General features: G+C 41.7%; 2 protein-coding genes across 12 annotated transcripts in view; one reads left to right on the top strand and one right to left on the bottom strand.

Annotated features, from left to right (window-relative positions):
• Window positions 1-13,211, bottom strand: part of FABP6 (fatty acid binding protein 6) — a 45,382-nt gene extending 32,171 nt beyond the window's left edge. For 3 of the 7 annotated variants that reach the window (XM_040573749.1, XM_040573744.1, XM_040573741.1), the window contains exon 1: window positions 11,594-12,200. Coding sequence is in view for 4 of the 7 variants with exons in the window: in XM_040573748.1 (XP_040429682.1) it covers window positions 11,594-11,681; window positions 12,217-12,273 (145 nt within the window). In the remaining 3 variants the exon portion in view is untranslated. The other 4 variants (XM_040573748.1, XM_040573751.1, XM_040573747.1 and 1 more) reach the window with 3 other exon arrangements.
• A 209-nt stretch (window positions 13,212-13,420) lies between these two features.
• The window catches only part of PWWP2A (PWWP domain containing 2A), a 39,918-nt gene continuing 34,366 nt past the window's right edge, over window positions 13,421-18,972 (top strand). For all 5 annotated transcript variants that reach the window (XR_005824425.1, XR_005824426.1, XR_005824427.1 and 2 more), the window contains exon 1: window positions 13,421-14,112. Coding sequence is in view for 2 of the 5 variants with exons in the window: in XM_040573736.1 (XP_040429670.1) it covers window positions 13,421-14,112 (692 nt within the window). In the remaining 3 variants the exon portion in view is untranslated. The remainder of the gene's footprint in view (window positions 14,113-18,972) is intronic.

Genomic DNA, 18,972 nt, shown 5'->3' on the forward strand with positions numbered 1-18,972 from the left:
ATACAGCTCATGGAATTTATACACATGGACTTAAGAAATACTGCAGAGAAAGACCAGACAAGACTCAGGAACAACTTCACAGGTAAAATGAAGACCAGTGCTTAAGTTTCTTCTCATTCAAAGAGTAGTAGTATTAACAAGCTTGCGTGTTCCTGGAAATAACGGGAAAAGAGAACGAGTCATAAAAAAAAAAAAAGAAAAAAAAGGAAGTACTTAGAAGCCCCAACAGTCTTTTTTACTTCAAGGCCTGAGGCAAGACTGGCACTTTTTTTTTTTTTTTTTGGTCTTTTTGACTTTTGAAGTACTACCCAGAAGTTGTTCCAGACAAAGATGCTGCAGCAACCAGATTCCTTTATCAATTCAGCAGAATAATTCCAGAACAACAAACAGGCTTGGGGAGGTAATACTGTTGAGAATAACTTTACAGTATGAAAATCCAGTTATCTATTTAGACTGAACTCTTTGCTGTGGTAAGTCAACTCACAGCAACAGATATCTGATTCTGAAGAGCACAGATATATCTACAATGTTATCTTTTGTGCATATAACATCTGACAAAATATTCTAGGTTCTGCACAGCAAATCATCTGTATGCCCACAAAACGAGTTTCCTTACAGCACTGGTATGTTCCACCCCTGCCAGAAGATTTTTTACCTGTGGGGCTGTCCATGTGTTGAGGTGGGTGCAGCTGCATGTTTGTTCTACTTTCCTGAACTGGGCAAAGGTGAGACATAAAACCATTGTTAATCCACAGCCTTTTAGACATGTAGAGTATACAATTGCCTTTGCAGGAAGAGACCTGTTCCCCTGCAAGGCCCTTAATTCACATAGCTTCATAGGTTAAGCTAACCTGACACCATCTGAACACGTCCATATACACATGCTGTCAAGTTAGCTCCTGACTGGCCTCGTGTCGTAAAGAAGAGGCATCTTTCAGATGCAGACAGTTATCTGAAAGGAAACGGATGGCAATCTAAATTCAATTTATGTAACGACATAATGCTCATGATTTTGGTGGCTGATAAACTGTTCTAGGTTGAATTCTATGCATTGAGTTCTATTATCCAAAGGTGTAATTCACCCATTCTTCCGGCCAAGTCTGTTTCTCCTTCAAAACGTTTTAAAACCACTCACACAACGTCACTGAGCGGTGTACAGTTTACAGTCAAATGTCTCATCTGATTTAGAAAGCTCTGTTTCTAGATCCATCATAAGACATATTTCCATGCTGATGTTACTGCAGCTGCCCACTAATCCTGCAATTACATCATTTTGCTTTGCTCTTAGCTCTTCGCTGTAGGCCAGCGGGCAGGTCTCTGTGACAGACTATAACAAGTATTCATTTCAGAGAATCATCCTTCTCTTCCTTCGTTTTTTCTCTTTCAAAGGCTATGTAAGTCAGTTCTGCAAAACAATTTAAGAACCAGAGATCGTAACAAGCATTTTAAATGCCAGCTCAACACAATATCTAAAAGAGGAAAGATAATTACTAACAGCACTAAAAATTAAAAAGATTTGTTTAAAAGGAAGTGTGAATAAATAGCTTGGGAATTACACAAAAGAACTAGATATACTTGAGACACCTTCATCAAATTGTTTTCATTTAGAAAAAGATGATCTTGTTCAATAGATATATTAAATAGATATATATTAAAGGTAAATATTCATATATTTTACCCTAACAACATTATACTATATAGATAGCAATGCAGGTGTTCATAATAACTTTGGAGGAAGAAGGTATAGGAATAGCAGAGAAACATCTGAAGAGTACTTTCACTTAGAGCAATTTGGTCCACTCCAAACAAAAACATTTTAAAGTGGTTATGATCAAACACAACTTGCAGCAGTTTAACAGATTGCAACTAGTTGGCTGAGATGCAGTATGAGACAGTGGATCTCGTTCCTTTTTTGTTGTGAAATGAGTAACATTAGTTTACATAGTAGTAAAACATACCCCTGGTGAGGACCTGTAGAAGAGCTTTCTCTTCTAGAAGAGAAATAATGTTTAAAACTAGTGAGGTCTACAGGGTAGTTGGAGTGGATTCATACAGGCTGTTACAGCAACTTGGCTTACACGGGGCCATGTGTTAAATCTGCATCCCTTAGTTACACACCCGTATCATTTACAAGTTTGTTTACAAGTCCCAGTTGAGTTAGGCAGTATATGGGCTTAGTAAAAGAAAGACATGAACACCAAAATGTGCAAGTCAAATACTCAATCTACCTTTAAAATGGCTTATCAAGCTTTTTACCCCCTCAGTCCAGTCATCAGACAAAATTGGATGTAATACTAAGTGCTGACATTTTCTAATAAAAACAGAGGGATGGCAATATCCTTCTGAAAACATTCTTTCCACTTCCGTGAGTAACCCGCCTCCCAGCACGTATGCAAAACAAAGTAATTGACTGCCTATTTTTGTAGAAACAAAACAAAACAAACATAATCCAATTTGTAAGTATTGGTTGTGGCCACCCTATTCAGATATGAAAGTTTTTGTCCCTATCTTTGCCTCTTTATCACTTCACTAAACATAAACTTGAATATAGGTGCACTCTATTTCAGATTTCAGGACAGTACATCTCATATATATATACATACATACATATATATATATATATGTATGTATGTATTTTACCTGCAGCAGCAAGGAATTCTTCAGCAAGAATGAAAAGAATTATTTAACATCTAAGCAACACTCTGCAAATAACTAATATTAAGCCAAAATACTGAAAGAATCCTAAACAACAGATTTCATGTCAGGTATTTTAAAATAAGAGTAATACAGTAATGTGCAGAATCCTCTGTTAGGTAATACGATTAAGTACTTGTAATTGAGAGTCTAATGTTTCAGCCAAATACCAACCATTATTTGATTATTGCTTTTTCAGTTACCCTGACATACAATAAAATTTCTTTTGCCAAAATAGAGGTGGCCATCAGTAAATAGTGAACACGTTTTTTTCAGAAATGCTGTGCAAATTCTTGCAGCTCCCTTTTTCTGGTACAAAGAATGAAAGTTGCTGCGCTCAACCTGTAAGAAAATCTAGTTGGATGTGATCTGATAGACACAATGAAACCCACGAACTGTTACAAAACTGCTAATGGGTTCAAAGGAATTTGAAAGATTTGGTATACTTGCAGATTTACAGCAAATATTTGTACAATATTTTCCCTTGCTGTTATCTTTATATGGATAACATATGGATAAGGGATATATAAATATCCCTTCATCTTTCATAGTTCTAAGATTCTTTAACTCATGTGAAATATGTGGCCAGAAAATCTTCAATAAATACTTATTGCTTTGATTATTTGCATCAAACATTCCAAGGAGCTTTCTCACAAATTGCATTCTTAAATACTTAAGGGAAATTGAAGGAAAAAACAAAACAAAACAAAAATTAATGGAGTAAGATGATGTATGCATAGAGAAAATAATTGTATTTACACCCAAATTAGAAAAAAGAACAAGTCAAGAAAAGAGAAATTTGCATGGGTAAGAACAGAAGAGTCAGGCAATGCCAAAAGTGAGATTGCACACATCTGTTGTCCCCTGATACATATTTGTTTAGATAGCCTTTAAATAACTGGTTGCACTTTTCAGTATTGTATCATTCATTTTTCAAACCTTTAGTCGCACAGATTGGTCTATTTCTGAGAAAACATTCTGAAACTCACTTGCATATATAATATCACAAGATCTATTGCACTGAATGAAATATAATTTGTGATCATTTAATCATGATGCAATTTTGTTTTGCTGACTGGAGTGGTTGAGACTTAGAGCCAGAGTGCTTGGCTTTTGATAAATTAACCTTTCATTTCCATTTAATCACTTTACACTTTTCAAACAAAACTCGAAATTTTCTCTTCCATAGGTGCCTCAAAGAACTAGAGCTTAGAATGTAAATACTTACACAGCCTTAGTTACACGTAGCTCCTGCCATAGTAAAAAATACCTTAATAGCCATGCATAATGCACAGAATTCATTAAATTAGACATTCTTGACTGGAACTCCAGAGACAAGGAAGGAAGAAACAGATTTAAGAATCTGTTCTATATTGCTTTTGATGCAGCATCAGATCTGGCAGAACACTGCTACTTATACAAATAAATCTCTGGGTGATTCAAAAAACATCATAATCATGGCTTGATGCAGTACCTATGATGAAAGGGGACATGATGGCAGGGAGATAAAGCCACAGGGAAGCTTCTAAACCTCCCCCCCAGATAGGCTAGAACCTAACCCTGTTCCAGAGCAGGGCTTAGCACATTCCAGCTGCAGCTTAAGGCTACTGCATTCAGTTCAACTAAAGAGGAAAAAAAAATACACAGAAGAAAATATCAAAGTCATCAGGACTAATATCCTAACTCTTGGAAAAAATAACGGGAAAAACTTCAGTTGCCTGTTTTGCATTTCCTCTTAAAGACAGCACCTCACTTGAAGGGCTTGTTTTTGCCAGGGGAACTGTGCAGGAAAAAAAGCTACTCCTTCAAACCCACTTTGGATCAGCTTCCTTGGTGGAACAAGCTTCAATTATTCTTGGATAACTACTTTCAAAATACACAGAGAAAACAGTGAGTTTAATTCTAGAGTAGGTATTCCAGTTCAAAGACAGCCACTCAAAGGATAAAGCCTCAAGCTAAGGCTGCTTAACATCAGCAATATCCTGCCCTCAGAACAAACCCTGGAATCGTTTCTTGCTGCTATGCAAAGTAAAAGAAAACTCAGTTAGCAACTAGAACCACAACTGCAGAGCCCTCCACACTGTATGACCGTACCATAAGCATCGAGGGCATCTCTACTGATGCTAAGGCAGCCTGAAGAGATTCCACCACAGTTGCAAGGGTACCTTGCAAACAATTGCTTCAGTTAAAATCTCACTATGAGAAATAAAAGCTGCATGGCAAGGCCTCACTTTGGAGAGCCTTATTCCATCAGAACAGAGCATCCATAAAAAGAATTGTTCTGTAATACTTTCCATGAGCAAACTCTTCTGCTGCATGAGCCATTACTCAGTGGTAGGATGCTGATGTAGCACTGATTCAGGGAAAGACTGAGTCATTTAGTAAATCATTTGACTGTTGTTCTGTAGGGATCTGCTACTCAAATCCAGGTAAGGCCCAGACCTGTTTACCACGTCAGGGCCGTATTTCAGTGAGTAACTGACACATACTGTGCCATAAACCTCACTGAAAAAAGAAAAAAAAAAAAACATAAATAAGGAATGATTAGTTTTCACTCAAAGTTTTCTCTCCAATTTAAAAATTGAAGGGGTAAAACTCCAGAGAATACAGAATAGTTATCTATCAACTAATTACTGGTAGAATGTCAAGGGAGATGGTACCATCAGGCATCAACAAAGAGGAAAGGAGCTAGCGTCCAAAGGGAAGATCCTGAAAAGATCGCCATGGTAAATCCTTAAATAAACACAGGAGCCAAACCTAAACAAGCATTCTGCTAAAATAAGCTTCCTGCAAACCTATGGACTCTTAAAGCCACAACTGTTTTAGAGTTATAGAGTTAACTATAACTACAGTTAAAGGACTCTGAAGAACTACAGGAGAATTTCACAACCAAGTGTCTACACAATGTTCTTGGCAAGACACAGTAGCTCTTTCATTCCCCATCAAACCTAGGAAGTTTGATTAGAAATATTTCAGAGTTTGAAAACATTCCTTTGATTTTCCCATAAATTTATCATCTTGGAACTGAGATGCAAGTTCTCACTTGTAAAAACCTATAAATGTGAATGGACACGTGATCAGGGTACAAAAGCAGCAGCTAGACATGGTAAAAAGGAGCATATACAGGTATTCACGCTAAGAACATTCAAAATAATTATGTGTACATTACAGCTGAGTCACAAGCCTAGAACAGAAGACCATATCCAAGGCAGAATATATAAAGGTTTGCATTCCCACAGGAGAGAAGAGCACTGTTTAGAATACTTGAAGCAAAACGTTTCCCTTTTAGACTTTTTTTCAGTACCACCTTTTATTTATGTTAAATCATTGAAATTCTTGCTAAAAGATCATGTAAAACTTAAGTAATAATTTATTCTATTGTGTTCATTACACAAGGAAGACTTTAAGCAAGAAAAAAAGAATTTAACATATAAAAGAAACAAGTTCTTGATTTCCCTAAATCTTAAATTCAGTAACAGTCCCCAAGCATGTTGCTCTTGGCACTAACAGAGTCACCCAAAGAGAATATACCGGTTACAAATTGCAAAACATGGAGAACACAAAACACACAGCATTGTTTTAGAACAGGAAAACTAAGCTTTCCTAAAATCACCGGTGAAAATTAAAAAAAAAAACAACTGTCGAGGAAGAACAATTCTGTAATACTTAAGTCTGTTTAAAGAACTTAGATTTAAAAAAAAAAAGTTTATTTCTGAATAAAGAATTGGAAATTGCGTTAAGTACTGATTTAGTTACAAAATCAATAAGAGAGCTGAAAGCCTTTATGCTTTCAAGAATACTTGGCCTTAGTGCTCAAACTGAGACAAAATGCAGCTAGATGCCTCACCCCATTGGTCACTAATTGCCCTGCCAGACACTCGTTAATGTTTGCAGAGCCTTCCTTATCTATTCCAAATACAGCAGTGCTCACGATAATCACAATTTTAATGTTTAAATTGAGAAATGAGCGTACCTAGATAGTCAGAAGGACAGATGTTCATCCGAGGAGATCATTTCAAAGCTAGCTTAGAGTACCTTTTTGAATCACTCTCCTGAGAGTGTTTCTCCACTAACTACACAGAGCTTCTAAAACGGCCATTTAATTTAGGCACCCAAAACTAGGTCATGTAAATACCTCCCATTTTGGCTAAGCTGCTCTTGAAAAATGAACTTTCTTAGTCATGTAGGTCCGTGTTTACCAATTAGCATACTCCAGACCAAACCTACCCCGTGTATCAGAGCAGCAGAACAGAAATACTTTCGTGCCTGACCGGCTCGATGAACAAGTAGTCGGATGGGCTGGCAGGGCACCATGAGGTTTGCACCTCCAGCAAGAAGGAACTGGAGTATTTCATACCCACCTCAGGCACAAGGCAGTTCACGTGCTGGCAGAGTGGCATCCTAGCCCAACAGCTTCTTCTAGGTACACTGATCTATCTCATGGCCACAGCACCACAAAGGCTCACGTCCTGAGAAGACTTGTGAAACTCTGTGAACTCTGCTCTTCAATTTTTTGATTACACCTTAGACTAGTTTTGCTTTCCTGACTCTCCAAGTCTCAGTGAAATTGATCACTCTAGCAGGTCTCTAGAAAATTGAATCATAAATGAATTCATTCATTCCACGCCGCAACTTTTAATACTGATAATAAGCACCTGTGGAAAAGGACTAGCATATATGTGTGAGAAGAGAACTGGCACTTGATCTGTTAAGAATAAGTAATAATCAATAAGTTAATCATTGAATAATAATGATCAGGGTTTGAGATAGTACATACCCTGCTTTTAGCACATGGTAAGTGTAGGTTTTTTCTTTAGCCTACACTACTGAAAGATTTTTTTTTTGTTAAAAGACAGTTATAATGTATGTACCCTTAGAAACTAGACATAAGGCTTTTGATCCTGAAATACGAAACATTAGTATTAGCGACTTCACATCTTCAGATTTGTTTTATTTTATTTGAATGGAATATGTAGAGATACAGCGTAGATATCACAAGTACCTACAGAGGCACAAATTTCAGAGGATGGCAGAAATCAGATTACAAGATAAGGCAGGAAGTAGTTTCAGACCCACACTTCTTTAAAATTATAAGAGAAGTGCAAGACATGTCAGCAACGAGCTAACGCTAGTGCTTTGCCCCAAGGGCTCACTTACATTTGCTATTTTTTTAAGCAACCCAAAGAAATTTAGCATTGTAACTAACTTTTCAAGTTCCAGGGTAGACTTCTGGGGTACACATGCATGCATACAGTGAGATTTTATGAATTCTTCAAAACCATTCATAAACCTAGTAAAATGTGCTCAACATTCATATAGCCACTAAAATCAGTTACCAAACATAATTGGAATGAGGGACTTTTTTTTCCCTCCACAATCAATAATGAAGTTTGAAAACAGTTTAAACGTACAGAAAATAACTGTCTTAAGAGCGCTACTTTCCCAACTTGTTATAGAAGCACCAAGACTGCAGCATACGATCAAGACCCAACTTTTACTTTGTTACTTGCTTACACTCCTCTGCCTTGCTTAGATACATGGGCTTTCATTGGTTACACTTTTTCTTTTAAATACCAAAGCCTTGAATATTTCACAATAGCGGACCATGACTTGGAAGCACTGAATAATGTTACAATGGATTTAATAGCACAGTATGAAACTGTAGTCCCTAAACCCTGACTTGCAGAAGGTTTTCGAGACCCTCAGACCTCGCTCAGGGTCACAGGAAATTGTTGCTGCTAGGACAGCCACAGGAATCTATTGCCACTATGATCCAAACTGACCAAGGGAGAAACCTTGTGTTTCCCACACTATGCTATGTCTCAGTGTTGCTGCTGAAGGGCCAGCAAAGGCTGGAGCTATTGGTTGTACATAACACACAATCCCTTGACGGGTGGAGCCACAGAATCTCAGCAAGTTTGTTACTGCTTCAAAGTCTAAGTCTCTAACCTAAAAATCTTATGTAACAGTCTAGATACTAGAAAAAAAAATCTGCTATCCTACCAAGACACTATAAACACTCCCTATAAATAATCCGTAAAATATATAAAGCCATATATCCACTTCAGTCTTTTATATGCCTACATTAAGACAGAGCAATCGCAGCGTGAATGGACACAGAAAACATACGCGTACCCAGCCAGCCTGGATACCAGTAACAACGCAAATTCTGGCTACCAAGCAATTACCAGGGTGCAGCCCATTCTTGAGTCTGCTATCACAGCTTCACTGGTAACAGCGGCTAAATCAGCTTACAGGATGCCCAGTATTTCTGCATATGCTGCAAAAATCCATTTTGGCTTCGCTGTAATCCTAATTATACTCCATTTATGTACATTGTTCCATTGCAACCTTGCAGCATAGATGTGATTACCTGTTGTGTTGTCCCCTTCCTGGTAGTGCATTTTACGGAACTTGGTGCAGACAAAATGACATCGTTACCACTACACAACATCTTAAAACTATACGTACCACCACAACACACACAGCTGAAACACATACATGCTGTGACTTCACATACTTCAAAATTTCCTATTCATATTTACTTCAGTGCAACAATACATTCTGGTCAGGACAGAACAAATCAGTATCGTTAATTAGTATCTGGCAGCACAAGCCTTTAAACAGTCAAGTCTGCCAGAGCTGATCCTTATCACTTCCCAGCTTACTCACACAAACAATTCTTCCAGCGCTGTATACCCATACATACAGATACAACCACATCTGCTTCTTACAGGCACCACACAACCACATCACATCCGTTCAGTCACTCAGCTCAAGCTTACTACAGCTTCTCCTGCCACCCCCAGTCTGCCAAAATGCAGTTAGCACATCTTCATAAAGCTTTGCATTTTTCCTGCTTTCAAATTCATGATATTTACTCCAATTTTATGAGCTCCTTCCTCTCTTAAATTCATAGTTTCTTTTACTTATGGCCTGTCTGCCAATTGCTAAACACAGACTCATTTTAATCTATAGCAAGTGTGCACGAGTACAATTTGTTTCATTAACTTCATTCATATGATTTTGGCAGTTTGTAAAGGCTGCAGGATAGAAACAAGGCCCCAGCTATGCTAATCACTATGCAAACCAGCCACAGGAAGGCAAACCCTATCCTCAAGAGACTAAAGGCTAGATTTAAAATAAACAGAAATTAAGTGGTGATCAAAGAAGTTTGGGATGGAGAAAAGTTAAAAAGCAAGCGCTTTTTTGTTCAGTGGACAAGTTTCATCCTGCATCTACATGCCTACTGTTAGCACACTCCCATCTAAGGGCTACCTATGGTATCATATTTCTGTTGGCCACTAGATTAGAGTGGCATACAAATGTCCTTATTTACCTCTTTTTAAAAGCACATATAGCACCTTTGAACATGTAAATAATATTGCCAAAGAGCTGTTTACATAGCATTTTTAAGACCCTCTTGCTGGGCCAGGCACATTATCTCCTGTTTGTTATTACAATGAAACAATTCAAGCGGTGTTAACAAAGCCATACACCCAAGTTTGTTTCCCCTGCTTTGCATAAGGACTGCTGGGGACTCCAGTAGAAGTAAAAGATTAGTTTTAGCATTTTAATGGTGACTGTCTGCCATAAGCTACACCTGATGAAAAGCAGAGTGGCTTTCAGTAAGCATTAATCTCCCTGAAGTTTTGGAAGAGGAAATGTTCCGTTTTATGTCCATCCTTTACAGAAGTTGAATTTAACACAAGAAAAAGCTTGCTGGGCAGAGCTATGTCCCATTAGCTCAAGGGCTGAGTAGTCTTTTCGTATTAGTTGCTAATTTCTTGTAGGCTCAGAATTTACTGCTGTTCTTTGCTACGGCAGAGCAGCACCAGAGAAATGAACTGTGGCTAACTGAACTGACCAGAGAGCACAATTAAATTCACCAACCACATGAGGCACCTACACAAGCCATGCTGTTTTATAGTAAGGACCACGCCACTTCTGGATTCTCCTGCATGAAAGCTGTCTGGCAGCTTTGCTTTTGCAAACTCCTCTGAGCTTCCTGATAATCAGAAGTTTTTGAAATACAGCGCTACCTCTCTTGAGTAAGGGACAGCGGAGCAAAAGATAGAACAGATGACAATAAGCATCCCTGCACCCTGCCAACCCTACTAACTAACCTGATGCCTTTTCATCACAATGTCAGACTTGGGTTGAACAAATAGATTACTGTGAGTGTGAGACACTGTAGGGAAACCAGCCTTAGAACAGCTGAGCATAGCTCTGACAAGCAGAACAATCCTGTGTATGCAGAGTATGGTTTGGTCTACTGTTGAAATACAGTTGGAGTACCTCCAAGCACAGTCAGGTTCTCTGCGTAGGAAAGTAATATAAAAACAGTTCTGGTATTCCATATGAGCTATCTTCACTAATGGCTTTTTAATCTGCGCTAGGACTCAGCTGAACAAGGTAAAAAGTTTCTCCTGTGTATCACTTGTTGTCACAATCACACAGAACAAAATAATGAGAGGAAAGAACCAGCAGATCACTTCTTTGATATCACACGCTCCTTCAAGATAAGAATTCTTTTTGCATCATTTGCAGCTTCTGCAAACCTTCCAGCACCACTGTTGCATTCTCCTTGGCAGAATAAACAGAAAAAAAAAAAACGAAATCTCAGATCTGAGCTAAAACCAAAAACCTTGCTGAGGGCTAGCTCTGAAATTAAGGTAATTCAGTGGCAACACAAACTTTCTCACTATTCTCTGGAAATCTGAGAAAGAACATAATTCTGAGAAAGAGCCCCTTAGAGGCTCTTGGACAGTTGCCGTCTTTCAAAGTGTTACAGCCTGAGGATACAGAAAACAGGTCTTTTGCAAATTTGGTCAAAGAAAAATGTTTCAAAATGATTTAGGCAGTAATATTAATGGTAGGCAGTTTGGGGAAAGCTTACCACATCTGATTTCTTTCAAACCACAGATCATATGCTGAATCCATCTGCTGTTTCCCTGTGATACAGATCGACAAAGCTGCAAGCAAGGCTGGGAAAAAAATAATTAAAAAAATAAAATCAGTATCTACTACTCATTCCCCCAGTAAACACATTCTATTCTACCCACTCACACTACCAAACCATTGATTTAATAGAAATAGCAGTAAGACATAAAAAGGCATTAAGCAGTTTTATTTTTAGCAAATTTAAGTCTAGGTCTAATCTGTGTCTCCAGAAATACGCCTGCCTGTTCTTCCTGATGTTCCTGTATATTTCTTATACACTTTGCAGCACCATGCACAGAAAAGCATTACCAGACACGACAGGCAGAGCCTTTATGCGTGTAAGTCAAACCACAACGTTCAGGTCAACAGAGAACGTTAATCATACCTATATTATCTACTAAAATCCTGTAGCTTGCACGATCATGTTTTACTAGCAGTTAAACATAGCTTTTTGCTTTTAAAGAATACTCCAAGTCCTCATTTATTTTAAAAATTGCTTTTGTTACTGTAATTCTTTAACAGCACATAATTTTGTCTTCCTACAATGGAAAAAAAGGCACGTATACTACCAGGCCTTACACTGGGCCAAGGATTTCTCCTTGTACCTCTTGCAAAAGTCTCATTGGTTCTTTGCATCCATTATCTATAAGCTTCTACAGAAAAAAGTGGGGTGTAGCTCTATTTCTAGCGTAAGTATGTGCTTGGTAGCAACTTCAAAACCTGAAAATAGAAGCCGCTAACTTGAATGAGGAGGAATATTTTATTTTTAAAGAGAATCTTACAGGTTTTACTTGTTACTTTTCAGGAAGTTCCATTTGTTGCTGAGCAATGCATCCCTCACCCTAACATCAGGAGAAATAAAACCCTTTTGTCTCTCCTCTTTTTTTTTCTCTCATTCCTCCCTCTTTAACGATTCCCTCCTTTCTAAAAGCTATCAGATTCCCCAAATGTAAAGCGACACATGAAACAACTAACTTTTCTTCAGGAAATACAAGATTTCCTACCTGGGGGGAAAAAACGCCCCTCCGATACCAACTCCTGACCCCACAGGCAGACAGCCCCAGGCCCAGCACGCCAGGTGGGCAAACGCTCGCTGCTCTCCCGCCCCCATTCGCCACCCCGCTCTCCGTCTTCGCCAACACACCCCTGTTCACCTTTTAAAGCCCAGATTTCCCTCACGGCAGGCACCAAGCCCCCCCTTTCCCTCACGTTCTCTTTTCCTGTGCGTTTTCCCCACCTCCCCTCGCCCGACGAGGGCCCTGCTCGGCCCCGTAGCAGGTGGTCCCCTCAGGGAGCCCTGGAGCGCGCGCGCCCCCCCCCGGCCACCCCCTACCCCCGCCATTTTCTCCCCGCCTCCCCGCCCGCCGTTAGGGCGCATGCCGAGCGCCGCGCGGCTCCAGCCTCGCGCCCCCCTGATGGACGTCAGCCCCCGCCAATCAGCGGCCTCTCGCGGGAGCGGCTCCTCCCTCCGCCAATGGGGCGGCGGGACGGCCCCAGCGGCCCAGCCCCTCCGGGCCGTAGCGGCCTGTGAAGCGCCTGGCCACGCCCCTCCTTCCTCTTCCCGGCTTTCCATTGAATGAAGTCCCCGTCGGCCAACGGCAAGTTCCCGGCGGGCTTGACGGACGGCTCCGCTCTCCATTAGGAGCGGGGAGCCGCGGCGCGCCCGCCAATAGGCCGCCGGTTGCGAGCCTAGGGGGCGGGCCCTCCCTCCCAAGCGGGCGGGGGAAGGCCGCGGCTATCGATCCCGCTGCTGGAGGGAGGCGGCGGGGAGGCAGCACACAAAATGGCGGCCACGGCTGCGGAGGCGGCGGCGACTGCGGCGGTGCCGGGCGACGGCGGGGCCGGCGATGCCGAGCCCGAGCTGGAGCCCATCCCGGGCAGCGAGGCCGGCGCGGACCCTCTGCCCGCCGTCACCGAGGCCGTGGAGTCGGCGGCGCCCGACGGGGAGGAGGCCGACGGCGGCGGCAAGGTTGCTCCCGGTGAGGCCGAGGAGCCGCAGCCCGCCCGGAGCCCGGCCGGGAGGCGGGAGGCGGACGCGCAGAGGCCGGAGAAGCCGCCGCCTCCTCCGCCCGCCGCCCCAGAGGCGGTGCTGGTGGCGGCTGCTTCGGCCCGGGCCGAGCTGCGGGGACCGCCCGGCCCGGAGCCCGAGCCCTGCCCGCCGCCTGCTGGGCAGCCCGAACTTCCCGAGGAGGAGCCGCAGCCCTGCCCGCCGGCTACTGGGGGCTCCGCGAAGCCGGAGCCCGGGGAGGAGCCGTCCCGGCCGGAGGAGGAGGAGCCGGATGCTGCGGCTGCCGCCGCTGCCGGGCCCGAGTCGCCGGTGGCCGGGGCTCCCGGTGGAGGGGAGGCGGAGGCTCCGCTGCTGCCCGGCTCGGAGGTGCGGGTCACCCTGGATCACATCATCGAGGACGCCCTGGTGGTCTCGTTCCGGCTGGGGGAGAAGCTCTTCTCCGGGGTCCTCATGGACCTCTCGAAAAGGTGAGAGATCTCCCGGGGGAGCCGTCCCGAGCCGCCTCTTCCTCCTCCTCCTCCTCCGTTGCCTCCCCGGGAGGCCGGAGCCACGCGGAGTGCCCCTCCAGGGGCCCTCGGTCCCGTCCCCTGGTGGGAGCTGGGCACCGGGAAGGAGGCGAGCACTGGGACATCCTCCTGCCCGGGGGGGAAAGCCCCGAGCCGCGGAGGTGGGCGTGCATCCTCGCCGGGTGCCAGACCTGGAGATCCGCGGTGCTTCCCCTCCTTGGCTCATGTCTCCCATTGCCTAGGTAACCTTAATTGCACTACCTGCTATTTCCCAGATTAGTGGTTTCCAAGCCAGGCTGTTACGGTCCTGAAGTGTGGGTATTAATGTTAATTGCTCCTTGTGTGCAGAGAATGGGGTGAAGTTTAGCGGTTATTAAGTACCAGGATTTTTATTTTATTTCATTTTGGGAGTTGGTGTTCTCACAAAGTAACATCAGATTGCAAGGTCTGGGTTTTGGTTTTGTATTGCCTTCCTATAGCAGGGGACTCTTGGGATGCCACAAGTCATCGTTGTGAGTCTATATTTATAAACACTCTAACTGCTATTTACAGGTGAAAATCTCTGTTCCTATTTTGTTTTATAAACGTATAAATGCTATGCAACTACATGGGAGAAAAGTGAATTTTGACCAGGGTTATTTTTAGAAAGAATTGCAATGTGGAAAATCTAGATTTTGTCAAAATTTAGACTGCACGTGTGTGTCTTATTACCATCATCTGTTTAATAATTTCTGCAATAACAGTATTGACAGTGTCTTCTAAAAGAAAGGTATTAGTGACCAGCACTTTTGTCCTGGGCCTAGCATCTTGATTGCTTTTTGAAACAGAAGGCGTTTTCTGAAACCTAAGTTCTGGATAATGTCATGGAAGGAAGTTTTAAACATGTAAGTCGTAGATAACTTTGCATTTCAAATCACAATTTGTCTTTTCAAAGCCAATTACTAAAATATGACCTGCAATCTGTATTCTTTTGCAGTGTGAAAGACTGAATGCCCCAACGAAGGCCAGGAAGAGTTAGGTTATAATGCTAGTTAACATCTGTTCTTTTGTAGGTCTGAAGGTCTGGTACACAGCAAAATCACATTATTACCGTGGTTAGGAAGGTAACTGAGCACGTGCTTCTGTACTTCTAGGGATCTGTGCTTGTGAAGAAGCAAAATGAGATGTCTGCTCCTTTACTCCTAAAAGAGATTATATCTTTTTATACATGTATTGACCACAAACGTCCCTTGCCTGAGGTTTTGTTGTGCACTGACGATCCTTTTCTCATGCAGCAGATCTACTGCAGCACTGTGCATTAAAGGTCACCTGTGGCAGGCAAACGCCCTGCTTCTTCTGCATTGGGGCTTTGGTGGAAGCATGCATCTCAATTTCCGCTGTTTTGAAGCGCAGGCCCTGGGGAAAGCCTTCATCATAAGGACTGGGAAAAAGGGCACGTGAAGGCTTGTGCTATTTCTCCCAGATACTCTTATGCAGTTGAACTCTTTATTTCTTCCTCTTCATCTGTATGATCCTGGACTTCCTTCAAGGGCACTTGTTATATGGGAACCCAGAAGGTGAAATTAGGGGTTAAATCAAAACCACCTCAATTTCAGCATAAATTTACATGAAAACGGTGGGATTTCTAGCATACAAGAAGGGTGGTTAGGGAAAGATGTCTCCCCTAGGTCATCCAAGTGCATCTTATAAACTTTCCTAATGCAAATTCTGTTTCCTGTAGAGCAATATCGGAAGGCCTCTGTAGGAGAGTTCTTGTTGAGTAAAAGTGAAATTTAGTATTGAAATACACTCATTTAATAACTTAGTAAAGCGGCTGATGTGTTCACTACACAAGCTAATACTGTTTTCGTTATATTTTCAGAAGAAAATAATTCCTGGTCCTTTTTGGATCTTAATTTCTGCTTTTTTCTTCAGGGCAATGAAGGTGCTTGTTCTATACAGCACCATGAAGAGTACCTTTTAATGAATATTTAGAAAAAAACTGTCTACCGAATTCTTTTGCCTTCTCAAGGCATGTTCTAAATTACTTAAATTTTGGAGGGAAGGAAAAGCAAAACTGTCCCCATATATTTGTGGTTCTAAAGGTGTTCATTTAATTTTTTTCCCAATTCTGTTTCTGTCGTTAAAATGATGTTTTGACTTCGCATTTTAATATTGTGGACCTTGATATGAAGTTAATGGTGTATGTATTAAAGGTTTGATTTCCTTCTGTTCCCCTTTACCCCCTGCCCACCATGAATAGGATGTTCATTTAGGAGTCTGTAACACAAGGATACAGGTACCTCAGTGTTCAGTGGACTTTCTTCTCACCTTTATTTGAGGTAAGGAAGTATTCTCTCTGCCTTTACTGATGGCAGTGTGATGTACTGAAGATCAACCTGTCAGCTGCTGCACTGGAAGTTTTGAAAATAGGAAGCCACGTCTGTCAATCCCAAATCAATATCTTATACAGTAAATCATCCTTTCAGTAGGGACATACCTCCCTTTTTTACTCTGAAGGCTTACAGTACAAGTTAAAAGTGTGATCCTACTGTTAAGAGAGAGTGACAGCAGCGGCAATAACATGTAAGTGCCTTATTGCCTTCTAGGATAAGGTTCTGATGTGGGTTCCTTGGCGGGTATGTGATGGAGCTGTGCTGATACAAGAGGCAGGAAGTGCAGCCAGCCGTCAGGCAGGGGAAGGCAATCGAGTTGGTTTGTCAAAGCAAATACTGGAAGGCTTTGTGCAAGAACGTGGTTAATTTTCCATGCCATTGTTCAAATTTTCATTGAAAAGTACTTGTTAGGTATAGATAGGGCTTTTAAGCTTGCTGTATCCAGCATTTGACTAACTCTGTTTGCTTAGGGTATACGAGATGTTAATGCCACCTGCTGGCTTAGAATTACTGTAAATCTTGCTCTGCACCTGGAGGAAATGCACAGAAGGAAATAACGGTTGTGAACAGCATCTGTAAATCTGAAAGCGTAGGATTAAAAAGTCCTGGTTTTAGTTTGCTCTTCTGGAGAGAGGATAACTAATTCTGCGCTGTTCCCCTCCTGCCTTTCTAAAAACTAAGTGCTGGGGGACAGGTGAGGAGAATTACATTTCTATTCTGTTGTGTAGCCATCAGCCAGGACTTGGGCTTCATATGGCTTTATCATTTGATTAAAAGTTTGCTTCTCATGCTATACTTGTGATTGACACTTCTAGAATCATAAAATATCCCAAGTTGGAAGGGGCCCATAAGGATCATCGAGTCCAACTCCTGGCACCACACAGGTCTACCAAAAATGCAGACCGCTGTCTTTTTCTCTAAGCTATTTTCCCTCTGACTTGTGTGTGAATGCTGCAGCTCCTAGGGGAGGAGGCAGTGGGAGAAGAGCAAAGGGTTGTTTTGTGACCTAAAAGCTGTAGATAGCCAAAAGATGCTCAGTTTATTGCTAGAAGACAGGTGTTTAAAATTACATCTTAATTGGGGTTTGATTGTGGGAAAGAAAGACTTCCTGCAGCAAGGCATGTGTGAAATCTAAGATGAAAATAAACTGTTACAGATAGGTTCAAATTCTGATAATCTTAGTAGTATTTTTCATTTATAGCAATCTTTCTTGGAGAGTCTCAAATCCTGTGCTTCTTCCAATTTATTCATTTGACTTTCTACTGCAAAATAATAAGGTTAAGTGAACTGTTGCATACATTCCCTACTTTGTGTTGTCTCAATCTGCAAAACATCTGTTATATTTTTAAATCACTTACATTTAACAATTCTTGAAACTTGCAGCCTACATATGCTGACACTTTGTTGACATTAACTCTGCAGGGTGAGTCTAGTGTATTGTAACTCTATGTGCCAAGAGAAGTGGAGGGGGAAAAAAGGTACTCCGAGTTGTGAAAGATTCAGGATGTGATGTGAGGAAGAAGCAGCAGAAGTGTTACCTGGAAAAAGATATGGCGTGTTTCTCTGTGCTCTAAGTTCTCTTTCCCTGCTAATTTAATACATAGGGACTGTTGTTCTTTCTTGGCTAGGGAAAGTTTAAGCTCTGTGGAAGTACTGGTATTCTCAGCAGTGAAGAAATGTCTGTGTTACTTGGGGTTGTGGGTTTTACTTTTTTTTTTTTTTTTGGTAAATTTATACCCAGTTTGCAAGATGTTCCTAAAAATCATCCTCTATTCTCTTTTGTTGTTTCTCAGAGGTGTGAGTGGGCTTAGTGGAATGCTAGCATTTAAGGAATGGCCGTAACATTTCTCGGGTATTTGCTTAGTCCCTAGAACACTGGAAGCAGAGGTCTGATGTGAGTGTGTGTGTGGTTAAGAGCATAAATTACACATAGCTTTCTGATTGACAGGTTATATTGAATAGTATAGTGTCAAATTTAGCCTCAGAGCACAGGGTTGGATCAGAGGACCTTGTAATATTCCTTCCAACCTAAATTCTTCTGTGATTCTGTAATGCTTCAACTTTTGTATATGAATATAGCTTCTCTTGCATCTCTATCTACATCCAAAACTCTGAGTCTTATTTGTAGTCACTTCTCAAATGGTTTTTGAAAGGCTTACCCGTTCCAGGTTTCCACGTAGAAAGTAAAAATGGCTGACAAAACTGGACCAGCTTTTAGGGGGTTGTTAGTATGGATATAAAACATGTTACAAGTGCTGCTTAAACTGAACAGACAGACATTTCAAACCCCTTCTGGCTTTGAGTGAGTACAAAAGTGTGACTTTTTCTGTCCCCTGCCCCTTCTCAAAGCAGTGAGCCCTAATCTCCCTGGTATGTAGGGTGTCTGTGGATCGTGTCTCCACCTTCCATTCCTTAAAGTAGCTGTAGTCTATGGCTGGTCTTTATT

This window comes from Cygnus olor, chromosome 14 (assembly GCF_009769625.2).
Source record: "Cygnus olor isolate bCygOlo1 chromosome 14, bCygOlo1.pri.v2, whole genome shotgun sequence".
Classification (NCBI taxonomy): Eukaryota; Metazoa; Chordata; class Aves; order Anseriformes; family Anatidae; genus Cygnus; species Cygnus olor.